This window comes from Oryctolagus cuniculus, chromosome 8 (assembly GCF_051225735.1).
Source record: "Oryctolagus cuniculus isolate XC-2025 breed Fujian yellow rabbit chromosome 8, ASM5122573v1, whole genome shotgun sequence".
Classification (NCBI taxonomy): domain Eukaryota; kingdom Metazoa; phylum Chordata; class Mammalia; order Lagomorpha; family Leporidae; genus Oryctolagus; species Oryctolagus cuniculus.
The window spans coordinates 34,575,596-34,602,144 of NC_142874.1; the positions used below are offsets into that span (position 1 = coordinate 34,575,596).

Genomic DNA, 26,549 nt, shown 5'->3' on the forward strand with positions numbered 1-26,549 from the left:
ACAGTTCTTGTCTTGTGTGCAGCCCAGGTGCTCTGTGACATCTGTTAAGTCTGACTCCCTCCAAGTGGCAGTGCCTGCGCTCCTTGGCCTGCTTGCGGGCACCCAGTGGGCTTCCCCAGCTGGGGTCTCTTCCTCGCTCCTCAGCAGATGGGGCTGCTCTCCCAGGTGCAGGCCAGAGTGTAATCTCAGTGCGCATTCAGTGTGGATGTTTTACAAGAGAACTCTGAGTATCTTTCTTTTGTTTTTCACCTACAATTCCACCCAGAACTACGGTGTCACCTTTAAGAAGTTTGGAAAGTTCCATTGTGTGGTTTGCCAACCTGGCCCTTCTGTGGGGCATGCAGGCATTTGCAGATCTCACCGCTTTCTGTATCCCTGCAGCAAAGGCCGGTGTAGGTGGATGATTCTGAAACCCACATTCATGTTATTGTGGCGAGTGGTCTGAGGGGCTGCATGGAGCCATGCTTCCAGGACAGCAGCCCTCTGCACTTGGATATGTGTGTGTGCACAGCCCCCTGCACACGGTGTGTGTGTGTGTGTGTGTGTGTGCGTTCGAGCAGTCCCCTGCACACGGGTGTGTGTGTGTGTGTGTGCACAACCCCCTGCATATGGAGTGTGTGGTGCTTGCGCAACCCCCTGCACATGGGGTGTGTGTTTGTTTGTGTGTGTGCAAGCGCGCACACTTGGGTTATTTTCTTTGTTCCAGTCCTGGTAACTCAGCTTCCTGGGTGGTCCCTGCTACCTCCTAGGAAGGCACCTTCATGCCCCTTCTGCTTCCCACCCTGCCTCCCTTCAAGCCTCATCCCTGTATCTGGTGGGCTGCATGAGGCTCGGAACCTCCACGTGTGTGCAGGCACCTGTGCTCCTGCTACACACCTGCTTTTCTGTTTGGTTTCCATCTGCCCTGCACCTCTGCAGGTCCATGGAAGGCACCAGCATGGCCTTTCGCTGGGGCAGGGAAGGGCCACTTCCCACCTGATGTGCTCCTGCCTCCATCCCTGGGAACATGTTCACTGCTCAGGGGCACCAGACATCACGGCTGCCTCCGTTGGCTGAGGACTTGGGTGGACAGACAGCTCTGCACCTCTCCACAGTTGACACAGGGAGGTGGGGCTTGGGAACAAACCCTCAGAAGCCTCCTGCTAAGAGTGGAGCCTGGAGCCCCTGTTCCTCGCCACCGCCTGCCACTGGCCAAGAGGCCCCTGTAGGAAGCACCGAGAGAGAGGCTGGACTCTGCACCCCAACTGCTGCCTGCTACCCTGTGCCATTCTGGGGCCTTTGTTCCCTGGAAGGAACAGCTTTTCTGGAATTATGCAGGACGATGGTTTCCCACCCCTCAAGTATCCACACTTTGAGTCCCCTCCCTGGTGTCATTAGAAGCAGTGTTTGTGTTTTGAAGGCTCTCACCACACAGAGTTACAAAGAGACACTAGAGCAGCCTTCCCAGCCACTCCTTGGCCGCACACCTGGTTCATGTGCCTGACAGCCCCAGGCCACACGAGTGCTGCAGTGCTGCTTCTGGTCTTGATGTGACGTGGCTCACAGGTGGGCAGCACTCGTGCTGTTTGAGGACCACTCCAGAGACCCTCAGGAGTTCTCATGGTTGGCTGCTGTGGGGGAGGGTGTGGTCCATAGAGCCTAGGCCTCTTTCACCTGAGCTGTGGCTCCTGGGTGACAAGTTGGTGGCCATGAGGCCAGCATCCTGAGGTCACAGTTCTTTCCTGCCCTTCTGTGCTCACCCAGTAGGGGTGACACTGTGAGTGACGTTCGAATGGGAGCCTCCTAACCTGGCATGGGGATGCAGGGATTGTTCCCAGAAAGAATTGACAGCTGCACTGATGAATGGGGAGGAGTGAGCTGGGCACAGGGCTGCACGAGCTGTAGAGGGTGCTGGCTCACCACCAGGCCTGGTGTTGCACATGTGCTTTCCTAGGCACGTAGCTGCTGTCTTGAGATCACCCCTCCATATGTCAGTTCTCTGTCCTTACACTCCATGTGGGCTTCTCCTTTCTACATGCTATGTTTCTGCATTTTGCTGATCCACACGGTGTTGCTTGCCTTGGCTGGTGTGCCCCAGCCCTAAGCGGGTATGTCCCTGACAGTGACCAGTGTCCCCAGAATACTCAGGAGGGCTGTGCTGGCTCCCACTCTGGCTGTGATAGCTGTGCTGTCCCTGCCCTTTGAGTCCTCGGTGAGTTCTAGGTGTTGGTAAGTGCACTGGTCCTGTGGTCACTTGGACGAGAACAAGAGTGTGAAACAGTAGTAAATCCTGCAAAATCATGACGTGTGGACACGTCCACATTGCATTTCTGTCTTTGCTGTTGCTCATTCCAAAGCTGCTCAGGACAGGGCTTCTGGGTGTGTCCCATGTGTGCAGAGCCCCCTGGACCTGGTACCCCTCCTTCCCAATGCCCTCTCCCCCCACTGGACACAGTGTCACTGCCAGAATGCTGTGTTTTCTTTTCCTGTTGCTTTGTTGTTGTTGTTTTTTAAAGATTTTATTTATTTATTTGAGAGGCAAAGTTACAGACAGGGAGAGGGAGAGAGAAAGGTCTTCCATGTGCTGGTTCACTCCCCAAATGCCTGCAAGAGTCAAGGCTGAAGCCAGAAGCTTGGAACTCAATCCAGCTCACCCACATGAGTGACACAGACTCAAGTCCTGAGCCATCATCTGCTATCTCGCAGGGTCCACATTAGCAAGAAGCTGGAATCAGAAGCACAAGTTGGGACTTGAACCCAGGCCCTCCAGGGATGCAGGCATCCTGAGTGGTGTCTTAACCACTGCACCAAATGCCCACTCCTGTTGCCTGGAGGATCCCCTGGGGCCTAGGAGCCCTGGCTGCCCTGGCCCGAGGCTCCTCTGGCCTTTCATGCTTGGCACCTCCTTCCCTTCTCAAATGGTTGCCCTGCCCTGCCCTGCCCTGCCCTCACCCACAGGTGGACACATGCTGTGATGGCATCTTCCTTCTCTGCCCCTGGAGTGTGAACTCCAGGGAAACAAGAAGTGTCTCCTTCGTTCAAGAATATGTCCAGGAGGCTGGAAGCTGTGCATCAGACCTGGGTCAGTTCTTGTTGAGTGGGAGAACAAGTGAGCCAATGAGGGAGAGGAGAGGCTCCCACAGGGCTGTCTGTTTTCCCAAAAGATCAGAGGAAAGACTACAGGTGTTCTGTAGGTGTGGGGTCCGTTTGAGGCGCTGTCACTGTCCTGCTCTCCAGCCTGGCCATAGCCTCAGCCCTGCCTGGCAGTGGTTGCTGACCTGGCCCCATTGTTTGTTCCTCATTGTGCAGGAAGGAAACACGGGGCATCTGTCTGAACTTTGAGATGTGTTCATGACGCCTCCCTGGTTTCTGTGTCTACTAAACCACAGGGTTAGGGTTTGCTTGATACAGAACATCATTTGGATCTGCTCTTTGGCAGGTTACTTGTCTTGCTGTTGATTCCTGGATGACAATCAAATCATCACCAGCTCTGGAGACACTACATGGTGAGTACTCGAGCCAGGCCTGTTGTGCCTTAGGGTCATGGTCAGAGCCAAAGATTTGGACACAGGAAATGCCATCCTTGACCTTAGCTGGACCATGCATATCATCTGAAATGGCCTTGGGGTTCAAAACACAAAATAACAATGGGTGGACAGTCATACTGCTTGTAGGAAGTGCAGATGTTTGAACTGTAGCTGTGTACCAAGTATCTGCTTATTTTGTTTTTTTTCTCTGCATATTTCCTTTTTTTAAAAAATTTATTTGTTTGAAAGGCATAGGGGCCAGTGTTGTGGCATAGCAGGTAACATCATCACCTATAGTGCTGACATCCCATATGGGCGCCGGTTCGAGTCCCGCCTGCTCCACTCCCAATCCAGCTCCCTGCTAATGCAGCTGGGAAAGCAGCAGAAGATGGCCCAGTGCTTGGGCTCCTGCCCCAACAGGGGAGATCCTGATGAAGCTCCTAGCTTTGGCCTGGCCCAGGGCTGGCTGTTGTAGCTATCTAGGGAGTGAACCAGTGTCTGGAAGTTCTCTCTCTCTCTCTCTCTCTCTCTCTCTCTTTCAAAAAATAAATAAGTCTTTTAAAAAAAAAGCATAGAGAGACAGAGACAGAAGAGACCCTCCTTTTGCAGGTCACCCCAAAGCTGCCCGCAACAAACCAGGGGGACAGGCTCAGTCTGAGTGGCAGGGATTCAAGCACTGGGGCCATCACTGGCTGCCTCCCAGGAATAAGCAGAACTGAGACTCAAATCCAGGCAGCATCTCAGCTCCATCACTCACCCACCCCAGCTCTCACATTCTCCCTCCATGGGTGTTGTTTGTAGTCCTGGGAGGAAGCCATCTCTCTGTGAGGCTGAATGCAGCTTCAAATGTCAGATGTTGCCATCCAAGGGAATTGTTCTCAGCCTTCAGTTTTCTGGAAACCCACGTATATAATCTCTCAAATTTTTTCATTTGTATATAAATGACCAGCATTTAAGTCAGAGTCATTTTAGACAACTGCCCTGGTAGATTTTCTTTTCCTTCTTTCCTTCCTTCCTTCCTTCCTTCCTTCCTTCCTTCCTTCCTTCCTCCCTTCCTCCCTTCCTCCCTTCCTCCCTTCCTCCCTTCCTCCCTTCCTTCCTTCCTTCCTTCCTTCCTTCCTTCCTTCCTTCCTTCCTTCCTTCCTGATTTATTTGAAACAGTAACACAGAGAAGGAGAGGCAGAGAGAGAGAGAGGTCTTCCATCCACTGGTTCACTCCTAAATTGGTCGCAATGGCTGGAGCTGCACCAATCCAAAGCCAGGAGCTTCTTCCATGTCTCTCATGCGGGTGCAGGGGGCCAAGGACTTGGGCCATCTTCTACTGCTTTCTCTGGACACAGCAGAGAGCTGGATTGGAAGTAGAGCAGCCAGTACTCCAACTGTTGCCAGGCAGTTTCTGTTGTCAGCGGCCATCTTGGCATGACCTTTTCACCTCAGTGGCCATCTTGATATGACCTTTTCACCTCACTCTACCACAATGACTCATTTGCCCAGTCACAGAGTCAGCACAGGGCCCAAGTCATCTGCTTCCCTCAGCAACAGAGGAGTTGGTATTACGAAGTGTCAGTCATGTTGATCTCATTGATTTATAGAAGACTTAGAATCCAGAGTCAGTCTCCCAATACTGTATTATTAGAAAGTATGTTGAATTAACCCTTAGGTCTGAGTCATTTCTTCTGACTCCAATGTGGGACTTCCTTTCTGCAGTCCCCAGGCCCTAGAGAGGTAGCTCCCTGGGCAGTAGATGTTGAAATCTTTGGACTGGGTTTGTGTTTTTGGGCTGAGCCAGGTTTTCCTGGGAAGCGGAGATGAAGGCACAGTTTCTGTGGTTGAGGCACAGAGACAGCCCATGACTTTGGCTTTTGAAGCAGATACCTACCCTGTGCAGGTGCTGTTGCTGTCTCACCTGTGGCCACCCTGAGTCACTGTGTCATGTCCTTTAGCAGGTTTTCTGGAACTCCAAGAGGGGCAGCGTGGGGCCTTAGAATTCCTCTGAGCTGTCTGCTTCCCTAGCATTGTCCCTCAGGTGCAGAAAAGCATGGAAGTGGCTGGCATTGGGAGGCTCCAGGAGCCTTGAGGAGCAGCTGTGGGCAGAATTGGGTTCTCTTCCTGGTCCAGGGCCTTGGTCAGCAGTTTCCTGCTTCCCACTTCCCTCCACACACCTGTCTAGGAGCCCTAGCATCCTTTGTGTGCAAGATTACAGGGTAGAGGCTTGTCTTGAGCAAGCCCTGATGTTCTCGAGGTCCTGGGTGGTTGAACATGTGACTCTTGTCTGTGATCATCAGTGCCATGCCCACTTGTCCATTGCTCCTGTTCCAGTGCCCTGTGGGACATTGAGACTGGCCAGCAGACGACCACATTTACCGGACACACTGGGGACATCATGAGCCTGTCTCTTGCCCCTGACATCAGGCTGTTTGTCTCTGGTGCTTGTGATGCCTCAGCCAAGCTCTGGGACATCCAAGAAGGCATGTGCTGGCAGACTTTCACAGGCCATGAGTCTGACATCAATGCCATCTGTGTGAGTCTGGGGGCCGTGGCATACTCTGTGGTCTAGCCTGCAAGCTGTCAGCTATTTTTCCTCTCTGCCATGTAAACGCAACCTGACTCACAGAGTGGGGTACAGAAGACTTCCGACGTGACCCCAGCCAGCTGCCCATGTGTCGGCCATCGCTCTCAGGCATTGGTGGCATGGCAGTCTTGTGACAGGCCCTGTTCCTACGCCTTGCAGTCCCTGGCAGGATGTCCTGGAGCCACTCTGGAGTCCTCTTGAGCCCCTTGGCTGAAGGCAGTGCTTTTGCCTTGCAGCCCCCTGGAGGTTTTTAGATGTGTCTGGATGTATCTGGTGTACTGCAGAGTTGTCCGTTGCCCTGCTCAGTCCCTCCCTCATGCCTGAGTTCAGGCTGAAGACTGGCGGCCACAGAGGAGTGTCAACTGACCACATCTCACTGTTGGGTTGCAGTGAATGCTGCTGTTTGGGGACAGCGGCCGTGGTGTCCCCACCCCGCCCCAGTTCCTGCCAGAGCCCAGCCCTGCTTAGCTTCCTGCTGTGTCCGCGTTGCTGTGTCACTGAGCAGTCACATGCTGCCATGGTTTTCTTCCTCTTCTTGTTCTTTCCAAATGGCAATGTGTTTGCCACCTGCTCAGATGACACCACCTGCAGGCTGTTAGACCTTTGTGCAGACCAGGAGCTCATGACCTACTCCCACGACATCATCTGTGGGATCACCTCAGTCTCCTTCTCTAAGAGCAGGTGGCTCCTCCTCCCTGGATACAATTTCAACTGCAACATCTGGGATGTGCTCAAGGCTGACTGGGCAGGTAGGCGGCCGGGGCTGTGACTGACATACATGGGCTGAAGCATTAGGTTTGTGTTGCTCAGGCTATGCATGATGGGGTGGTGGTGATGGAGATGTCCACCATGTCCAGGCCCTGGCCCCTGCCAGTGCTGGCTCAAGGAGTACCAGAAGTTCCTCCCATGTGTAGCTGCAAGCAGAGCGTGGCACAGCAGAGCAGGGACCCTGAGCCCTGGGTGGTCCCTCTGAGCTGCCAGGCTGGAGGGTGGTAGGGCACCCTCTGTTTGAAGTCTTTTTGTTAGATACATGTTTTTATTTTTAAAATGAATTAATTTATTTGAAAGGCAAAGAGACAGAGAAAGGGAAGGAGATCAGAGGGGAAAAAGAGATCTTCCACCCACCAACCTATTCCCCAAATGGCTGCAACAGCTAAGGCTGGGCCAGGCCGAAGCCAGGAGCCAGAAGCTCCATCCTAGTCTCCCTTGTGAGTGGCAGGGGCTGAAGCACTTGGGCCATCTTCTGCTGCCTTGCCAGGCACATAACAGGAATCTGGGATCAGAACTAAAGTAGTTGGGATGTGACACTGCAATAAGGCAGCCCGCCTAACCCATTGCACCATAGCACCAACACCCAGTGCATGTGTTTGTTTTGTTTTTTAAGTTTTATTTATTAGAGAGAAGAGTGAATGCCCCCCGAATGGCCTCAGTGGTCAGGGCTGGCCGAAGCCAGGAGTCAAGAGCACATCCAGGTCTCTCATGTGAGTGGCAGCAGTCCAAACACCTGGGCCGTTGTCTGCTGTCTTCCAAGGTGCATTAGCAGGGAGCTGGAATGGAAGCGGAGCAGCTGGGACTGAACCAGCTCTCCCAAGGGTGCCAGTGTTGGAAGTGGTAGCTTAAGCCAGTGCACTACAGTGCTAGCCACTTACTTACGTGCACCACAGTGTGCTCAGGGGCCAGCACGTGTCGCGGGGTGTCACTATGTGTCGGTGCCTTTCCCAGCTCTTTCCCCCACCTTGGTGACCGAATCAAGGCCAGGCCCTGGAGTGTGTGTCCCTGGAGTGTTGTCTTTGCAGAGGAGCAAGGTGCTGTTTGCACCCCTTGGACATGACGGGCACCATTCCTCCTGGCTGCCTAAGGTGTTTTGGGCACACGTGTGGTGACTGTGGCTGTTTGTTCCCTCCCAGGTGTCCTGGCTGGTCATGACAACCGCATCAGCTCCCTGGGAGTGACGGCTGGTGGCATGGCTGTGGACATGGGGTCCTGGGACAGCTTCCTCAAGATCTGGCCGGTAGGTAATGCTGAGCCTGGGAGCCTCCCTGCGGGCTGTGCGTGCTGGTCGTGAGCGCAGGTGGCCCAGTGAGGCTGCGTGCCCCAGCTGCAAACTGCGACGCTGTGCACTGGACTTGGAGTTTCCATTTCTCTTGACACTGATTTGTGCTCTGTTTAAAGCAGCAGGCGGACACAGTGGTGACTGGAAGACCATTCCAACCTTGAAGCATCACAGTGATAGTGCATCCTGTCCAGCCACACTCACGTGGACACCCACACCCCTCAGCAATTCAAAAGGGCAAAGATCTTTTTCCTTCACCTACTGCTGAAACCAAGAGTGCAATCCCCACTCCTAGAAGGACATGTGCCATCAGCCATGAGCCATGCATTCCTCCCGGGGCCATGTTCTTTGTTTTCTTATTTGTCTTGAATGAATTTTAAAAGGAAATACTGTAATAAAAATGTTACCCTGAAGGTAAATGAGTGTAATTGTGAGACAGACACACCTTTTGTTAGTTTGTTTTAGACCAGTGACCCTGTTCTGTGATGTCCGCGCAAAACGCGCTGAGGACTCTGCCGAGCTCAGTCCCCTCTGGGTCTGCAGCTGTGAGAGGGGTTTTGGAAGCACCCGTGGCTCCTTCCAGATGCGTCCCCTGAGCCCCTGGCTTTCTGTTGCTTGTCTGGTGTCACCGACCTTTGTTGCACACGAACACACTGAGCAGTGAAGTAAGCAGGCACATGCTGCTGATGGCAGGGGTCCTGGGCCCCCTCCCCTCCCTGCTCTGTCTTTGGCCTCATGGAGGGGGTTCCAGATGGGCCCACACTCCCCGCCAGCTGCCTGCATCAGGAGCGTGTGTCTGCGAGATGCCTGTCAGGTGCTTGGATAGTCACTTACTCACGTCTGAAACAATGTAGAAATCAATGTTTTGAAAATAATGATCTCAGACTTTCTAAGTTAAATTTTAAATAATTGATTGTTTTCCATATCGTATGCTGTAGAAATGCTCAAACGTGCATATAGGATTAAGTCCTTAGATGTTCTTTTTCTTTAAGAAATACCCTCTAAAGTTGTACCCATGGACACCGTGCCCTCACTATCGCCCCTCTGCACACTTCAGAAGCAGCACAGTAGCAGCTCTGTACACTTGGCTAGCGGGAAAGTCCCTGTCTTCTTTATTTCTTAAAACAAACAGAAAGCAAAAAGCCAGTTCTGTTGCAAATGGTTGTCGTTGGATTCTGAGGGAGGGAGAAGGGTGGGCCTGTTGTCCTGGGTGGGTCCCTCGTGCCTCCTCCCAGGGGTCCAGGTGGGCCAAGGTGAAGCATTGCTGTAACTCAGAGCCTCCTGCTCCCACAGTACCCATGTCCACAGTGCTCTGGACCCCTCCCGCCCCCACAGCAGCAGTGGCTTCTCCCTCCTGTGTTGTTCGACCTCTTGTACAAGCCTTTGCTGTTCTGCCATAGGCCTGGACCTGGCAGGGAGAATACAACCAAACCCCTCCCTTTCCACACCCCACAGCTCTGTAGAGCTCTGAACCCTCTGCCCTTTGACCTTTTGTATTTAAGTCTGTGTACTGCAAGGAAGCCCGATGTCAGGTAGATCTGTTAGAGTGTGAGGTTATTTAAGACGTAATAAAGCAGTTTGACATAAGGGGCTCCTGTCGTGATTGCTCACCATCTGTGTCTGCTCCTGGAGGCTGTGCCTGGGCCAGAGGCCACCCTGCAGTGTGGAGAGCCCACCTGCCACCAGACGCCGGCCTCAGTCTCTGCTCCCTCTTCCCCTCCCCTAAACTCTCAGGGTGGGGTGGACTGTGTCTTACTAGAAAAAATGAGCATTTGCCTCAAGAATGTGAATAAAACCAGAGACTTCATGTGTCACTGAGCTGCTTCCTCACAATTGGATGACAGGATTTCCCTGAATCCTACGGAATCTGCAGGACCCACAAGAGGTCCCTGGGGTTTTCGTGGCTCAAAGTGCTGGTCTCAGTGCAAAGCGTCCCCACTGGGGTATCCCAAGGGAGGAGGGGGTCCTGGCTGGCTCTGCTGCTCCAGCTGGGTGTGAGGGGCTCCCTCAGCCACTTAGTTGTCACAGCCCAGGCTGTTGGGTTCATTTGAGATGGGACCCATGCTATAAAGCAGCTGTTCGGACAGGTGAGCATCAACTGTGCCTGCGTGGGGCCACCTGTGCTATTTGAGGCTCTCAGGGTGGGGGTACTTGGCAGGCTGGCATGGGTGGGTTCGCCTGGCTCCGAGCTCCTCCACTTCTTCCTGAAATAACTGTTTTTCATAGATGTGTGGGCTTTAGCCCTGGGGCTATCTCAGAAGAGCCCTGTGTAGAAGAGAGTGTCAGGGAGCACCTGAGGTCCCTCCTGACCCTGCCTGGGCAGGGTCATGCCTTGGGGCAGTGTCTGAGCATAGCTGGTGGCGCTACTAACCACTTCCTCTTGGAATTTCTCCGTCCCACAGCCCAGCTCTTGTCCCTTCCTTCCCCTTAGCTCTGACCTAGGACAGCAGGTGCCTTAGCTCCCCTTAGCAAAGCAGCTGGTGAAACTGGTCCCAAATATGGCATTCAGGCAGTGGCACCTGGCGAGGGCGGGGTGGCAAGGGGGGGTCGTGGCTGAGCCACACCTCAGGTGGAGGATTCAGGCAGTGGCACCTGGCGAGGGCGGGGTGGCAAGGGGGGGTCGTGGCTGAGCCACACCTCAGGTGGAGGATTCAGGCAGTGGCACCTGGCGAGGGTGGGGTGGCAAAGGAAGGGTCGTGGCCGAGCCACACCTTGGGAGCAAGATTCAGACTTCCACAGGTTGAGGGGGGCTGGGAGCCCCTCAACACGTCCCACATGTGCTGCCTGCACCCTGAGTGCCAGGCACCCCTTTCCCTTCCCCTCCCAGTCTGCCTTGCAGCCCCCACAATGCTCGAGAACCTGGCCCTGCCCCACCTGTGGAGGTGTACATACCTGTCAGGTGCTGGCAGGTGCAGGTGAGTGCACCTCCCCTGTCCCTAGCATTTTTCCCCCAGCCTCTTCAGCCTTCTGGCCACTCCAGACTGCCCTGTGTCCTTGGGGCATCTCCGAGGGCCACATCAGCTCCATGCTAAGGATTCTGTGCTGACCCCTGTTGCCCTGCCCCTGGCAGAGCCTGACCCTCAGCAAGGAGCCCACAGCAGGGGCACCCCGTGCTGCCCACACACATGACACAAACATGCCACTCAGTGTTGCTGCAGCCACGCCAGTGGTTGGGTTGCCAAGAGGGCTGACCCAGGGCAGCTGTGTTCCTGGGAGAAGCAGGCCTGGCCACACTGCCCCATCCCCCAGCATGGCTCCTCAAAATCCAGGGTAACTTTGGGCAAGTTACTGGGCCTCTGTACCTCAGGATCTAAAGACTTGCTTCATGGGGTAAAGGAGGGGGGCTTGTGGAAATCGCGAGCCCTGCCCAGCCCAGGCACTTGCCATTTGGAGGGATGCTGGTCCCTGGGCAGCCCTGGTCAAGACCGTGCCCCTCCGCTCCCCCTCCTCACTCCCTATGGTCTGCTCCATCCTTGACCTGTCTCATCTGCTGAGCCAGGCACAAGGCAAAGTGTGCCACGACCAAAGCAGCCCAAACAGATGCCTGTCCCATGTGCAGCTGTGGGTGAGGGTCCCAGAGGAGGGCCTTGGGCCTGGGAAGCCGGTCCCAGCCTGGTGACCGAGGGGTGCGCTGACCTGGGGGAAGCTCCTGGCACACCTCCATGGGGAGCCTCAGCCCCTCCTCCTGGCTACTTCCTCTTCTGGGTGCTGAGCCCAGCCAGCAGAAGCTGGCTGAGTACAACCCTGAGCTGGGAGTACAACCCCAAGGAAAGCCATAGCCTAGAGAGCCAGGGGCGGCCCTTCCCCCACCCCCACCTCAGCCTGAATGACAGGAGCCAGCACCTGCACCTCCCCCAGCCCCAGGCCTCCAGAGGACAGGCCGAGGTTGGTTTGGTTTGGAGTGTACACGCCCTAGTGCCCATCCCTAAGAGCAGCTCTGGGGCTGGGACCTGCTGCCCCTCCCTCGAAGTCCCTGGGGGGAGGCCCCGTCTCCTCCGCAAGTCCTTGGCCTCTGAGGACTTCCGGGTGCTCCGGTGGCGGCAGCGTGAGCGAGCGCAGGTCGAGTGCCAGGGTGGATGTGAGCCCCTGGCCTCTGAGTCCAGGACCCCGGATTGCGCAATTGAGGTCTTCGGAGGAAGCCACAGCCCTTGTTTTCTCTGAAGTGGGAGGGGCTGCCCTGGCAGCCTGAGACCCAGGGTGGACAGCTCCCCTGGTCAGCGGCCGGGCAGCGCTCCTGCGTCCAGGAGCACGCTGGACAGGTAGGTCATTGGGTAGAGCCCCGCGGCGGCGGCCTCTGCAGACCTTCAGAAGTCTCTGGTGGCCGGCCCCAGTGCCCGTCCTGGGAATAGCCATCCACAAATGCGGCTCAGGAATCCCTCCGTGGCAACGCCGGTGGTCAGCCTGGAGAAGTGGCCGAGTTTACACAACCAGCCAGGGAAAGTTACGCTAAGAAATCCCCCGGCCACCCTCGGTGCCCCTGCTGCCCTTTGGTCCTGGGCCCCGGTGCCCTCAGGGAGACAGCACCAGGCCCAACAGCCTCTGGTCGGCGAAAGCCTGACCACAGCAGGTACGGGGCGGGGGCGGCCCGGGGCTCAATCAGGGAGCGTGTGTGTGTGTGTGTGTGTGTGTACGTACGCGCAAAGGAATATTTGGAGGCGAAGCGGCCCTTGGGCATCCGGGCCCAGCGGGTTCCGCCCCTGGCCAGGCGGGGTCCGCAGTCCCACAAGAAGCTCCTGTGGCCTAGTCCGCTTCTTCCCACCTCCAGAGTCCTCCACTCTGCGGACTGCACATCCCAGAGAAGCCCCAGGCCCAGGGCAGGCGCGGCCAGTTGCAGCCACACAGACCCGCCAGCCTCAGAGAGCCAGGGACCGGCGGGCGCGCACCGCACCCACACCTGCTCGCCGGCACCGGCCCACATGACCCGGACCTTACCCTGGGATAAAGGTCTGCCGGCCAGCGGGGCCGGCTCCTCAACGCGTTGGGCGGCAGGAGGCTCACTTCGCACGCGCAGAGTATGGCCCCGCATCCCCAGGCCGCGCCTGTCCCCGCCCCCGCGCCCGCCCGCCGGCCATCGCCCCTGCTCCTCTGCCGCTCCCGCGCTTGTCCACCACGGCGGCGGCCCCACGTGCGCGGCGGCGCGGCAGGGCGCATGCGTGGGGGGCGCGCATGCGTGGCGGGCGTGCTCGCGCACTCGGCGGTCGCGGCGCAGAGCTGCTCCGCGGTGGCGGCGGCGGCGTTAGGTCCGGGCGGCCTTGGGGCGGCCGGCAGAAGGCGGCCGGAAGGAGGAGGGCCAGGTAGCGGCGGCCGGGCCTGGGGACGGCGCCGGCGGTGAGCGGTGAGCGGTGAGCGGTGAGCGGTGAGCGCCCGAGGGCGCGGGAGCCGGAGCTGGCGCCGGGCAGGGCCGGAACTGGGGACAGGGGGCGGGCCCTGAGGCGGCCGCGGGGTCCCGGAGTGGGACGCGGCGGGGCGCACGGCGCGGCCCCGAGCGAGGTGTCGCTCTGGTCTGGCCCGGCACGAGGTGGAGCGTGGCCGGCTCCCGAAGGGGCGTCCCCGGACCCCAGGTCGCTCCTGTCCTGGGCGCCTAGGCCGCACCCCCGGGGACCCTGCCGCTCCGCGCAGCTCTGGCCCGGGCTCCCCGCACTCCGCCCGCGTCCTAGGCGGCTCCGCAATCCGGTGGGCGCAGCAGGTCCTGCAGCTCGCGATGGCACCCGGAGCGGGGTTCTCGCTGCTCCCCGTCCAGGCCCTCTCCGTGCCCTGCTGGGTTTGCAGGGCTCCCGCCGCTCCCAATGGAGGAGATGAAGCAGGCCCCGTTTCCTCGGCGGTGGCACTGGACTGTGACACGCAGTGTTGGCTGCAGGGCCCCCGCAGCCTTGAGACGCCGGGGTTCCACTTTCGCTGTGTGTGCGCCCCTTGTCACTTGGTTTCCTGTGTACGCGCGCTGTGCTCCCGGGGCTCAGTTGTGGGGTAGGTGAGCCCACGAGCACCTGTGGGTGAGCTCATGGCCCGGAAGCCGCCTCAGACACCCAATACCCGCAGCTGGCTGGAGGCGTGGGTGCAGAGCCCGGAACCCCTCAGAGGTGGGGGTGCTGCCCAATGCCACCTGCCCCTGGCCCTCCTGAGAGTGACCTATCTGGGCCTCAGAGCTTGAAGTTCCTGAAAAACTTGTCGGTTCAGGCTGGCGGTGGGGTGGCGGGTGACTGTCTACACACCTGCCCGTGCCTTCCCATAACCTAGGAGAGTGCCAGTGTGCAGGCTGTGGGGCGGCACGCTTGGGCTCTGTGGTCACGTTGCCGTGGAACTGTTCAAATGGTCTCTCTCAGTTGAAATGTAACACTTACTTATTCTTACTTGTTTGGAAGGTAGAACTGCAGAGAGAGAGAGAGGAAGAGAGGGAGGTTCTGTTCGCTGGGTCTCTCCCCAGGTGCCCGGGGCAGCCGGGGCTGCGCCAGGCTAGAGCTGGGAGTTGCACCCTGGTCTCCCACCTGGGTGAGGGTGCAGCTGGGACTCCGTGGGGGATTCTGGTGGTGCGCGCGGGGGGGGGGGTGGGTAACCAGCACGCCAGCCCCTGGACTCGTGTTGAGAGTGTGGGGCTTGGGTTGGGGTTCGTTGGGTGCCTGGCATGCCTGGTTGTTCCTGTGTCTAACCCAACCTGTGTCAGGAAGTCGTGGGGCCTGTGTGGGGGCGCCTCTGGGTCACCTCTCTCTCTCTCTCTGATCTGGGGTTCCTCTGTGGGGGTGAGGGAGTGGCTGAGCTGCAGCCTGGTGTTCCAGTGTGGGCCCAGCACCTCTGTCCAGGATGACTGGCGCCTGTGATGGGGGATCTCCGTTGCAGAACTGCCTCTCTCTGCTCCGGCCTGGGGGCGACACTGTCAGCCCCACTTCCTCTATTCCCGGCCCTCTAACTGCTCTGTGCTCTGGGTGTGCACACAGGGCTCATCAGTGCCGCTTCCTCGGGGCGCTCAGCACTGATGTAGGTCAGTGTGCAGGTCTGGACTGTTTTTAATGCGGTGGTAAAGGATATTTCAGGTCTCAGTATGTAGGAATACAGTTGATTTTTGTGTATTAGATTTGCCTCTCCCGTATTAACTCCAGTAGCTTTGGGGTGACGTCGTGGGGCTGTGTGTTGGGCTGCTGCTTGGGTTGCCTACGTGCTATACCCTGGGCCCTGAGTCGGGGCCAACTTTCCCATCCCTCTTCCCGCTGTGCCCTGGCACAGCACTCTCTCCCTATGTGCCTTGGGCTGCATCCCAGGACTCCAGGGTCGTGACCTCCAGGCCTTCTTATCCGTCCTAGGGCCAGCATCTGTCACCTCTGTGCAGCAAGCTTTCCATCTGTGGTCTTGCCCCTGTGCTACGCCTGCCACCACAAGTGCCACCACAAGGTGCCTTAGCCAATTTGCTGGTTCCCTGTGTGTGGCATCCATCACATCACCGAAACAGTTTCTTCATTACAGCTTCTCTTTGATTCTTTTTTAAGGCTTTATTTTATATTATTTTTTAAAGATTTATTTATCTATTTATTTGAAAGTCACAGTTACACAGAGAGAAGGAGAGGCAGAGAGAGAGAGAGCGAGAGTGAGAGCGCGAGAGCGAGAGAGAGAGAGAGAGAGAGAGCTCTTCTATGCACCAGTTCACTCCCCAGATGGCTGCAACAGCCGGAGCTGGGAAGATCAGGAGCCAGGAGTCAGGAGCTTCCTCCAGGTCTCCGATGTAAGTGCAGGGGCCCAAGGACCTGGGCCATCTTCTACTGCTTTCCCAGGTCATAGCAGAGAGCTGGATCAGAAGTGGAGCAGCTGGGACTTGAACCAGTGCCCATATGGGATGCCGGCACTTCAGGTGGAAGCTTTACCCACTACTTCACAGCGCTGTCCTCCAAGATTGTATTTATTTATTTGAGAGATATAGTGACAGATCTTCCATCTGCTGGTTCACTCCCAAACTGCTGGGGCTGGGCTGGGCCAGAGCCAGGATCCGGAGCTCTCAGGGTCTCTGCTGCAGCTCAGGCACAGCAGCTGTGAGCGGCGCCTCTCCTGAGGCATAGCCAGCTGGCGCGTATCTCACCACTTTTGTTCTCGGGACTTTGAGCCTGGCATTAACTGTGAGTAGACTTTTGCTTCAGGTCGGCATCTCCCTCACCTTCCAGGTGCTCTGTGGACTGGCTCTGAGGTTCACTGTTGGCCCTTACCAGGATCGGGAGTGAGTTCAGGAACCCTGTGGTGGGAGTGTGGGGGCCAAATGGCTTTGTCACACTTTTATTATTGTGCTTTTTTTTTTTTTTCAAGATTTATTTACTTATTTTGAAAGGATTACAGGGTGAAGGGGATGTCCCATCTGCTGGTTTACTCCCTACATGAGTACAACAGCCAGGGCTGGGTCAGGCCAAAGCCAGGAGCCAGGAGCTTCCTCCAGGTCTCCCACATGGGTGCGGGGGTCCAAGGGCTTGGGCCATCTTCCACTGCTTTTCCAGGCTGTAGCAGAGAGCTGGATGGGAAGTGGAGCAGCCAGAACTGGAACTGGTGCCCATGGGATACCGGCACTGCAGGTTGCAGCTTTACCTGCTGTGCCCCAACGCCAGCCCCACCCTGTTTTTCTTGGCTCTGGGTTCTGCTGTGTTGTGGGCTGAGAGGAGCTTCTCTTCCTTCACCTCTTTTGGAATTTGAGGCTTACCCTGGGTTCAGTATAGGTCGACTTTGGTGAACGTTTCATGAGTGCTGAGTTTAAATGTAGCCTGGTGCAGGGCTTTCCTGGACTGACAGGCACTGTGCAGGGCACTATGTCCTGCCCCGGGCACTGACCCTGTGCCTGGTGTGTGTCAGCAGCGCCGCAGCTCTGGTTCCAGTGCTCCTCTCACTCCTCAGCTTCCATGGCTTCCAGACCCTTTCAGAAGCCCCGGGTTCATGGCTGAGGTCTTTGTTCTCTTTGGGGTGGAAACAGCCTGTTTTCAAAAAACTTTGGTAAATCAGAAATCAGCAGCTTTTCCCTAATGTGTGTGTGCTTTATCACTGTTTCGTGTATCTGTGTTTATTTGTTAATTTATTAACAAATAGACATCAGTGTTTTTCTGTCCAAGGTTATTGCTTATGGGCTACAGAAATGGAACAAGAAAACATAAATGGAAACAAGGAGCTAAGTCCAGACTCCACCACCTACCATTGCTCAGTGTGCCATGGGGATGAGACCTGGGGCCATGGTCTCCCCATCCGGGGCCGGACCAAGTCATGTAGCCTATCGGCCTCACCTGCCTTGGGCAGCACCAAGGAGTTCAGGTATGGGCGTGAGGCCTCTTCCCCTCCCGTTCGTGATGTGATTTATTAATATGGTCATGAAGAATACTCGAGAATTGAATATTGAAGCCGACCAGTGCTACTAGTGTGGTTTCTTTCCAGAAGGTGGACCTAGGTGGCCACCTCCCGAGTCAGTCCAGACCACCCAGCTCAGCTCAGCCCACATTGATTATTGATTCTCTCTCTCTCTCTCTCTTTTTTTTTTTTTTTTAGTGTCAGAGTTAGAGAGAGGTCTTCCACCTGCTGGTTCACTCCCCAGTGACCACAATAGCCAGAACTGAGCCGATCCAGTGCTTCCCCTGGGTCTCCCACATGGGTGCAGGGGTCTGAGCACTTGGGCCATCTTCCTCGGTTCTCCTAGGTCATCAACAGGAATGGGAAGTGGACCAGCCAGGACTGGAACCAGTGCTCATGTGGGATTCCAGCACTTCAGGTGGAGGCTCAGCTGACTGCCTCACAGTGCTGGCCCCCACACTGCCTTTCAGTATTAGACTTGGTGAGGAGACCTCTGTGTTCCTGGTCCTTTAGAGAGGCAAGGGCCGGAGGGCACACCTGGGCAGGGCCTGTCACATATGTGTCTGCCCACCTGCCCCTCCTGTGGGCCACGGCACTGCTCTTGCTCAATGGTGCTTGGGCAACAGCAGCCAGACCTCGTGTCCAGGAGGCCTGACAAGCATGCGGCTGTGATGGTGACAGTGGAGGCACTGAGCTCACCAGGCCCTGCCCCTCAAGGAGGGCTCACACCTGTGCCAGCCAAGGAAGAATTCTTTGGTGGAAAATGGTTGTAGTTTTTGTTTTGTTGTTTGTTTTTAAAGATTTTTTGGAAGGCAGAGGAAGAGATCTGTTTTCTAGTTCACTGCCCAAGTAGCCACAATACCCAGGGCTGGGTGAAGCCAAAGCCAGGTGCCTGGAACTCCAGCCTGGTCTCCCACATTGGTGGGTGGCAGGGGCCCAGATACTTGGGCCATCATCCACCACCTTCCCAGGCTCATTAATAGGGAGCTGGATCAGAAGCAGAGCAGCCAGGATTTGAACCCATGCTTTTGATATGGGAGCTGGCATCACAGGTAACAGCTAACCTACTGTGCCACAACCCCAACCCTGGAAAGTGTTTTTTTGTTTTTTTGTTTTTTGTTTTTTGTTTTTTGACAGGCAGAGTGGACAGTGAGAGCAAGAGACAGAGAGAAAGGTCTTCCTTTTGCCATTGGTTCACCCTCCAATGGCCACCACAGCTGGTGTGCGGCGGCCAGCGCACCGCGCTGATCCAATGGCAGGAACCAAGTGCTTCTCCTGGTCTCCCATGGGGTGCAGGGCCCAAGCACTTGGGCCATCCTCCACTGCACTCCCTGGCCACAGCAGAGAGCTGGCCTGGAAGAGGGGCAACCGGGACAGAATCTGGTGCCCCGACCGGGACTAGAACCTGGTGTGCCGGCGCTGCAAGGCAGAGGATTAGCCTATTGAGCCACGGCACCGGCCTGGAAAGTGGTTTTTAAAGCAGGCCACATTTGGGGACCAGACTGGAACTTGGTGGGCAGCAGCAGCCGGTCTCTGGCAAGGGTCCTCATGGCGTTGGCACAGTTTGCCCCAGAGCAGCTGCTGTGGTATTGAAACTTGGTCCCTGGTACCTCCAGGCCATGGCGGTGCTCTGGCTTATGCCCCGACAGAGCTGCTTTTTGCTTTTGGTTTCTGTAAGTTTTTTGGCACTGTAGCCTTCCTGTCAGGACCCTGGACCTGGGGATACAGACAGCAGTCAGAGGCAGCCTCTGGAGAGCCCTGAGTGAGACAGGGGATGGGAGCCAAGCCCCCAAGGTGCCCAGGATGAGTGGAGGAGCCACACACCTGGTTTCTGGTTGTCTTTTAAGTTCCTGGGTCCAGTCTGTGTTTTGCAGTAGTACACTTAATTATCTTTAGAAGACATACGTAAGCCCAGAGCACGCTCGGTCCAGAAAGGCCCCAGGTGTGGCCACAGCCACCAGGTGTCCGCTCTCCAGCGTAGACACTGGGACACTGGTAGTGGTTGAAGACAGAGAGCAGTGGGAAGCTCCCTTCTGGCCGTCATGTCCAGTGCCCCTGGAGCATCCTGCTCCAGTGGTCAGGAGGTCACAGGTGTTGCCTCAGCCCATTGACCCCTGCAAAGGAAGGAGCAGCAGCCTGGGGGCCTTTTCCCAGGATGCCATGAGTCAGGTCACTTTTCACCTGTTGGAAAAGTTGTGCCCTTCAACTGCTGTCTTCATATAGTTCAGGGTAAATGTTTTTGTTAACATTAAGTTTTTTTTTTTTTAATTTATGTTTTTGAAAGGCAAACAGAAACACACAGAGGTGGGCATAGTGATGTGCCATCCTCTGATTCACTCCTCGGATGCCTTGCAGCAGCTGCCATCCAGGTCTCCCATGTGGGTGTCAGGGGCTCAGGGTCTTGAGTCATCCGCTGCTGCCTCCCAGGGAGTGAGCAGAAGAGGAGCCAGGACTGAAACCCAGGCACTGTAACCCCCATGCCGATGCCTTCCCCTCTCCAGGCCACCTGTGGGTAGGTTCTGACCTCTTGGACCCAGAGACAGGTTCTGGGAGACCTCCAGGAATGCAGACCCCCAGGCTCATCTCAGAGCTGGCATTTCCCTCGTCTGGGCTGGGAGTGTCTCCTTCTGCGCTGAGGAGCCCAGGGCCTCCAGGGCTGGCTCTGGTGCTCCTTGGAGTCTGGGTTGGCCCCTGTCTGTGTCTGTGGCTGCACATGCATGTTCTGATGGTGGCTGCACTGTGTGTGCTCTCTGCAGAAAGACACTCTCTGCATGGCCCATGCCTGGTGACCACTTTTGGACCAAAGGCCTGCATGCTGCAGAACCCCAGACCATCATGTGAGTTGGGGTCTCCAGGAGGGTGTGTATCATGGGGTGGCTGTGGTGTGGACAGAGCAGTGTGTGTTTCAAGTCACTTAACAAAGCCACACAACAACCCCGAGTCCTGCTGGCTTCTCTGGTGCCTTCAGAGTGGCGTGAGCCAGCTTCCACCGAGCGCCAGCGTGTCCTGGTTTCTGACTGCTCTGATCTTGGGTGCAGGGTGTAATTATTCTGAAGATAGAGAAACACTAATTAACTGTTTCTATCTGATTGTGCTTGTTTAGAAGATACTCTCTGTCTTGTGGGCGCTGCTTTCACATGCTCTGTGGGGCCACGGGAGGTACTGGCCTGGTCTGGCTGCCTGGTGTTTCGATGGACCAAGGCCTCTCGTGTCACTGGCCTTGACAGCATCCTTAAGGACTTAGCAGTAGTGCTGCCTCATGACACCGGCCGGCCGTCGCCCTCCTTCAGTCTGCTGTGTGCTTGACAGTTCTGCTCCCATGTCCCATGTACCGGTCCTACTGCGGTTTGTGTTTTTAAGGGAAAACTACCAAAGTGATTTAAACATCAGCGTTCCATCTTGGCTCAGAGAGTTTTATTTCACAATTTCTCCAGAGAAATCCTTGGTCTGTGAGCCTCTGGCATTGAGGGGTCGTGGTCTTCAGGCCCGTGTGCAGAAGCCCTGGTGTCCCTGCAGGGTCTCCTTCAGATAGTTGGGGACAGATCGGGGAGGTTGTGCATGCTTGGATCTGACTCTGTGAAGAGAGGTGTACGTGAGATGCGAGAGGCGCTTTGACATGTAGTGGGGGCTGGGGCTTTGCACCCGGGACCCCCTGGGCAGCACCGTGCATCACCCATTGGCTCCTTGGGGTTAGGACCTCACCATTGGGCTGGATGGGAGCTGTTTGTGGGGCTCTTTAGGCTGCCCCCTGCAGGCTGTGCCCCACCTCGCCCCACTGCAGGGCTGTCCAGGCTTCCTGCTACCCAGTGACAGGGCAGGAGCTTTCCCGCCCCCGTCCATGCACAGCTCCTGTTATTTTGACCCCAACCAGGGAGGGCTGTGTTGTGGGCAGGCCAGCCCTCACCACCTCAGCTCCCAGCTATCTGCTGTGACTCCATGTGGCAGACACGCGGGTCCTCAGGGGCCAGTGTTCCCCAAGGCCAGAGCTGCAGCTTCTCTGTTGCTGCCGGCCTTGCTCAGTCTGCATGGCTATACCACCCTCCCATGTTTGCTCCTGGCCAAGAGTGGCCCCTCCCTGCACTTCTTGGTCTGGGCAGAGGCACCCCCTGGTCACCATTTCATGAGTTAAGTGGTCTTTACCAGCTCAGCTCCTGGGGCCAGGCTCTGCCTTAGGAGCCTGCCCCTGAGATCCTTCGGGCTGAGGTACAGGGTGCTGGGAGCTGCCCCTAGGATCTGTGGCGGCCAGGCCAGTGGCTTGCTCTGCCCACCTCTGGCTGTGCCCTCACTACCTGCCATGGCTTCTGTGGCTGTGGCAATGACTCCCTGGGGACCTAGCCTAGTGGTTTCCCTGAAGGCAGAGGCAGGTGTCATGGGCAGGACAGCTATGAGGAACTTGGACTTCCTGTCTGAGAACCAGCCTAGATTTCACCATGAACTTGGGTTTTTTGTTGGCTGTGCTGTGAGAAATTGCCAGGTCATCTCAGTGGTCAGAACAGAGCTGTCCATGCCGTTGTGACCCCGCTCTGCCTGTCCCGTACCCACAGCTATGGCCCTGCAGGGTCAGCACCCCACATTTCAGATGACCCAGCAGGAAGCAGAGGATCTGGCTGTTGGTCCTCCCCAGGAAGTCCACTGGAGTCAGAGCTTCACTTGTGACCTGGGCGGAGGGCTGCGAGCCACCCACAGGCCCCGAGGCCACTGCCCAGTGCAGATCGATCGAGGGCTGGGGAGTGAATGCCCTTTCACCTGCCAATGGCCTGAGAACTCCCACGGGCTGGGCCAGCTCTACAGGCCAGATGGAGGCTGGCAGAGCTGGGAGGCTGCACACTGTGTGCCACAGCTGGGCCCAGAGCTCAGCAGAGAGCAGGGTAGCTTGTGGCCTCTTGCTTTGTCTGTTTTCACTTACTTGAGAGCCATAAAAGTGGAGAAATCTTCCACCTGCAGTAGCTCAGACCAGCCAAAGCTGGGAGCTGGGAACTCCATCCAGGTCTCCCATGTGTACGGCGGAACCCAGTCACTGGAGCCATTGCTGTGCCTCCCAGGGTCCAGGTCAGCAGGGAGCTGGAGTCCAGAACTGGAGCTGGGCACTGAGTGCAGCTCTCTGATGTGGGACATGGGCATCTTAGCTGCTGGGCTGAACACTGTCCAGACACTGCTTTTCTCGGCAGGTAGGGGATGAGGCAAGAGGACTACGTAAGCAGCAAGAATACTTTATCTTGTTTGATTTTTATAACTTCAGGGACCTCTTGGCCTGTGTTTAGAAGACCTCACCTTTAACAAGCTGCTCTGTAGCGTGCTGCTCTTGGTGTTGATGGTGCAGACACTGGGCTGGAAGCGTAAGATGCGCAGTCAGGAGAGTGCTGGTGTGGCAGGGTTGTGCGTGCACCTGTCATTAGCAAAATGTGACCATGATGCCATGGACAGATTGGCTGTCTCCTGGAAGGGGGCAGTGCCTTGCGAACCATGTGACTGACGGGGTGGACAGTGAAGCCCACGGAGGTATCATAGGTGGCTCCACACCCCCCAGAAATGCCTGGACATGGTGAGTGCTAGGACCAGGTTCCCATGGTCATTGGTTCACTGAACATGGCCAGACACTGCTGCTGCCATAGGCGTGTCTTTGTTGCTCCCCTGTGGGGTGCATCAGCACTTTTCCCCACCAGGACAGCACTGGGAAGGAAACTTCCTGCTGGTCTACACTGCTGTTCTGAAACCCAGACAGGGAGCCCCAGTCCACTCCTCCCTCAGCTCCTGGACAGCACGGGACACAGGTGCTGCTCCCACTCATATTCCTGGTGCCCTGGACCTGCACGATAGTGGGATCCCAGCAAGATGGGAGGCCGGGCTCACTGCACGGCGGTTGGCCATCCACACGGCATGGATGGCTGGGTCAGGGCAGTGGCGCTCACACCAGCACTTCCACTGGCTTTAAACCAGAGGTCCTCACTGTGAGAAGTGCAGGGAGCTAGGATAGCACTCTGATGTGGCAGGCAGGCCCTGGCCGGGGCAGCAAGTGCCTGTCCTAAGGGGCCTGAGCGCAGTGTCCCCTACCTGCTGGTTTGGATGTTTTCAGGGGAGTCATTGTCCCTGACGGATGTAGGGTTGCCAGCCACAGGATTCCCCTCAGTGGGCTCTGTGAACAGTTGTCCCGAGGAGGCATCAGGGGCATCACTGAGGGACTAGCAAGTGCTGGTGGGGTTGGGGCTGCTGAGGTGAGTGATGGGCACCGTCAGTAACTGCAGTCTGGTGCGGCTGAACATGGGAACTGAGTGAGCAGGGCAGGGTCTTCCTGCTGGGCCGAACCCTGTGCCTGTTCCCATGGGCCAGGGCTGCACTGCCAGGGACTGCCAGTGAGTGCATTTGTCCAGGGGTGTACCATGTGTCCTGTCCTGTCCTGTCTGAGGGGCAGTATGTGGCTGGCATGAACCCTTACCTCTCCCCAAAGGTATATTCAGGACCCTGCAAGCCAGCAGTTGACGTGGAACAAGCCCCCAAAGAACGTCCTTGTCATCAAGAAGATACGCTACACCCGCCTGCTGCAGCTCTTCAAGGAGTTCTGCGTGTACCTGGTGCAGACAAGTGAGGCGGGGGCTGGGGACCCCGTGCACTTTGTCCCACTGAGGGCACGCCCAGCCTGGCAGTGGCTCATTTTTTATAGAGGGTGTATCCTGGATGTGGTTCTGAGGGTCGCGTCTGGTGACGGCCTTGCTGCCAGAGTCCCAAGGTGGTGCAGGGTGTCATGTGGGACCCATGTCTGCCTATGTCAGCTGGTCTCTCGCCTTACAAAGCCGCACCCTGATGGCTTTATCTAGGCCTGATTGCTTTGCAGGGCTGCACCCCTGTGCCCTGGGCAGGCTGTGGTTCCACCGTCCCACTGCTGCACAGCAGCTCTGATGCCCTGACAGCTCCCTCCCAGCTGTGAGTCCTGGTCCGGCACCCCTGCAGGGCAGGCCTCACCTCATTTTTGAATGTTTTTTTTTTTTTTATTTGTGGGAGGCAATCTGTACAGACAGTTCTTGCATCTGCTGGGTCCTCAGTGACCTGCAACAGCCAGGGCTGCATCAGCCTGAATCCAGGAGCCAGAGAACACTCTGGGCCTTCCAGCAGGGTGGATGGAAACATTGGAACTGTCATCCCAGCAGGGTGGACGGAAGCGTTGGAACTGTTGTCCCAGCAGGGTGGATGGAAGCGTTGGAACTGTCATCCCAGCAGGGTGGACAGAAGCGTTGAAACTGTTGTCCCAGCTGGGTGGACCAAAGTGTTGGAACCACCGTGGCCGCCTCCCAGGGTGCACATTAGCAGGAAGCTGGGGCCAGAGTCAAGGGCATTTTGCTACGGCATCTGGGTGTCCCCAGCAGTGTCTTCACCCTGTACCCAGCACCACCCTGGGCATCTTGTGCACCAAGAGGTGAGGGGAGGCCCCTGCAGCTCTGCTGGGCATAGTCCCACCTACAGCTCCACTAGGTGTTGCCTGCAGGATGACTGCCTGCTGTCTGGTGGAAGCCACCATGGCCCTGTAGCACTGGCCTTCCGGAAACCATGTGGACCTCAAGTGTGCAGTTGCCACCTGGGCCTGCTTGAATGGCTGTGGCCACAAAGTGCCAGAGTTTCCATTGCACGGTGGCTCTGGGTGGTGAGCCAGAGAGGGGGTTGCAGGCCTCCCAGGACCCTTCTTGGAACAGTTCTGCATCACAGGTCCCTGGCTGGGGCTTCCCTGTCCTGGCACCCACTGACCGCTCTGCAGGAGGCAGCTTGGCCTCACCCACCTGCTTTCCTTCGCTCTGCTGCTTGGCAGGCTTCAAGGTGTCCAGGTCTTCATGCTCTGCCTCCCTTTGACCTCAGATTGCACTGAAGGCAGCCAGAGCCACCCACACAATCCTCCTGAGTTTGTCAGATGCCTCTCTGGCCAGGGTTGCAGCTGTGCCGAGTACCTGAGTGCAGAGTCCTCATCCAGGGCAGGGACTTGGCTCCTTCAGGCTGGCCTCTGCTCCCACTCCCCTCCCCCTGGGTCTCCACCCACCCCAGACCCAGCTTTGCCTTGGCCCATGCCTTGCTCCTGACAGTGATCATCTGTCTCCAGGAGCTGTGTTCTGCACTCAGGCTGGGTTTTAATGGATATAGGTTTGCTTGGCCTCCGGTTCTGGTCTGCAGCCCCTTGGCCATACCTGATGATGACCTGGCTGGTGAAGTCCTGAGGCCATATGGGGCCTCATGTGTCAAGAGTGGTCATGTGGCCTCTGGTTCCCTCTTCATGGGGAGCCATGAGACCACATCTCATCCCAATCACCTCCTGAGGCCCTGCCTCCTCCCAGAGGCCCCACTTCCGCACGCTTTAGTTAAGTTTCCACCCTCTTAGCACCACTCATGGTTGTTCACACCTCATGGTACTGGCTGGGCTGGTGGAGGTTGTTCACACCTCACCTCACTGGCTGGGCTGGTGGGGTTGTTCACACCTCACAGCACTGGCTGGGCTGGTGGGGGTTGTTCACACCTCATGGCACAGCCAGGCTGGTGGGGTTGTTCACACCTTATGGCACAGCCGGGCTGGTGGGGTTGTTCACACCGCACGGCACAGCTGAGCTGGTAGGGGTTGTTCACACCTCATGGCACAGCTGGGCTGTGGGGTTGTTCACACCTCATGGCACAGCTGGGCTGGTCGGGGTTGGGGTTGTTCACACCTCATGGCACAGCTGAGCTGGTGAGGGTTGTTCACACCTCATGGCTGCATCTGGTCAGGGTTGTTCACCCCTCACAGCTGCATCTGGTCAGGATTGTTCATACCTCACAGCTGCATCTGGTCAGGGTTGTTCATACCTCACAGCACAGCTGGACTGGTCAGGGTTCACACCTCATGGCACAGCTGGGCTGGCCAGGGTTGTTCACACCTCACTATCTCCTTTCTAATGATGTATGCTTGTTAAACTTTTACTCGGCCTATGTGTTTGGGGTCCCATGCACTATTTGTGTTCCCCTCAATAAAAAGTGCTGGCTAAGAGCCATCATCCTCATTGCTCTTCTGATGGAGGCTCCCATGCCTTGTCTTTTCATTTGAAAACCCAGCGATCATATACTTGTTTTACATAATGAAAATACTTACTCTTGTCTTAATTATTCTTATAAT

The 26,549-nt window shown here is 56.7% G+C and overlaps 2 protein-coding genes and 1 long non-coding RNA gene across 4 annotated transcripts in view; all 3 read left to right on the plus strand.

Moving 5' to 3' along the window:
• Positions 1-3,426: 3,426 nt before the first annotated feature.
• On the plus strand, positions 3,427-8,295 carry LOC149124968 (guanine nucleotide-binding protein G(I)/G(S)/G(T) subunit beta-1-like). The gene is made up of 5 exons (XM_089302886.1): positions 3,427-3,485; positions 5,826-6,027; positions 6,617-6,827; positions 7,986-8,089; positions 8,251-8,295. The coding sequence occupies exons 2-5, from the start codon at positions 5,890-5,892 to the stop codon at positions 8,293-8,295; spliced, it is 498 nt and encodes a 165-aa protein (XP_089159012.1). The 5' UTR covers positions 3,427-3,485; positions 5,826-5,889.
• Positions 8,296-13,286: 4,991 nt separating this feature from the next.
• LOC103345692 (NAD kinase) lies at positions 13,287-24,319 on the plus strand. The gene is made up of 4 exons (XM_089302269.1): positions 13,287-13,425; positions 17,200-17,395; positions 20,185-20,265; positions 23,874-24,319. The coding sequence occupies exons 2-4, from the start codon at positions 17,223-17,225 to the stop codon at positions 24,238-24,240; spliced, it is 621 nt and encodes a 206-aa protein (XP_089158395.1). The 5' UTR covers positions 13,287-13,425; positions 17,200-17,222; the 3' UTR covers positions 24,241-24,319.
• Positions 13,332-26,549, plus strand: part of LOC149124969 (uncharacterized) — a 79,535-nt gene continuing 66,317 nt past the window's right edge. Inside the window, exon 1 of one of the 2 annotated variants that reach the window (XR_011378187.2) lies at positions 13,332-13,466. This is a non-coding gene — a long non-coding RNA (uncharacterized LOC149124969). The remainder of the gene's footprint in view (positions 13,467-26,549) is intronic. The other variant, XR_016211821.1, reaches the window with a different exon arrangement.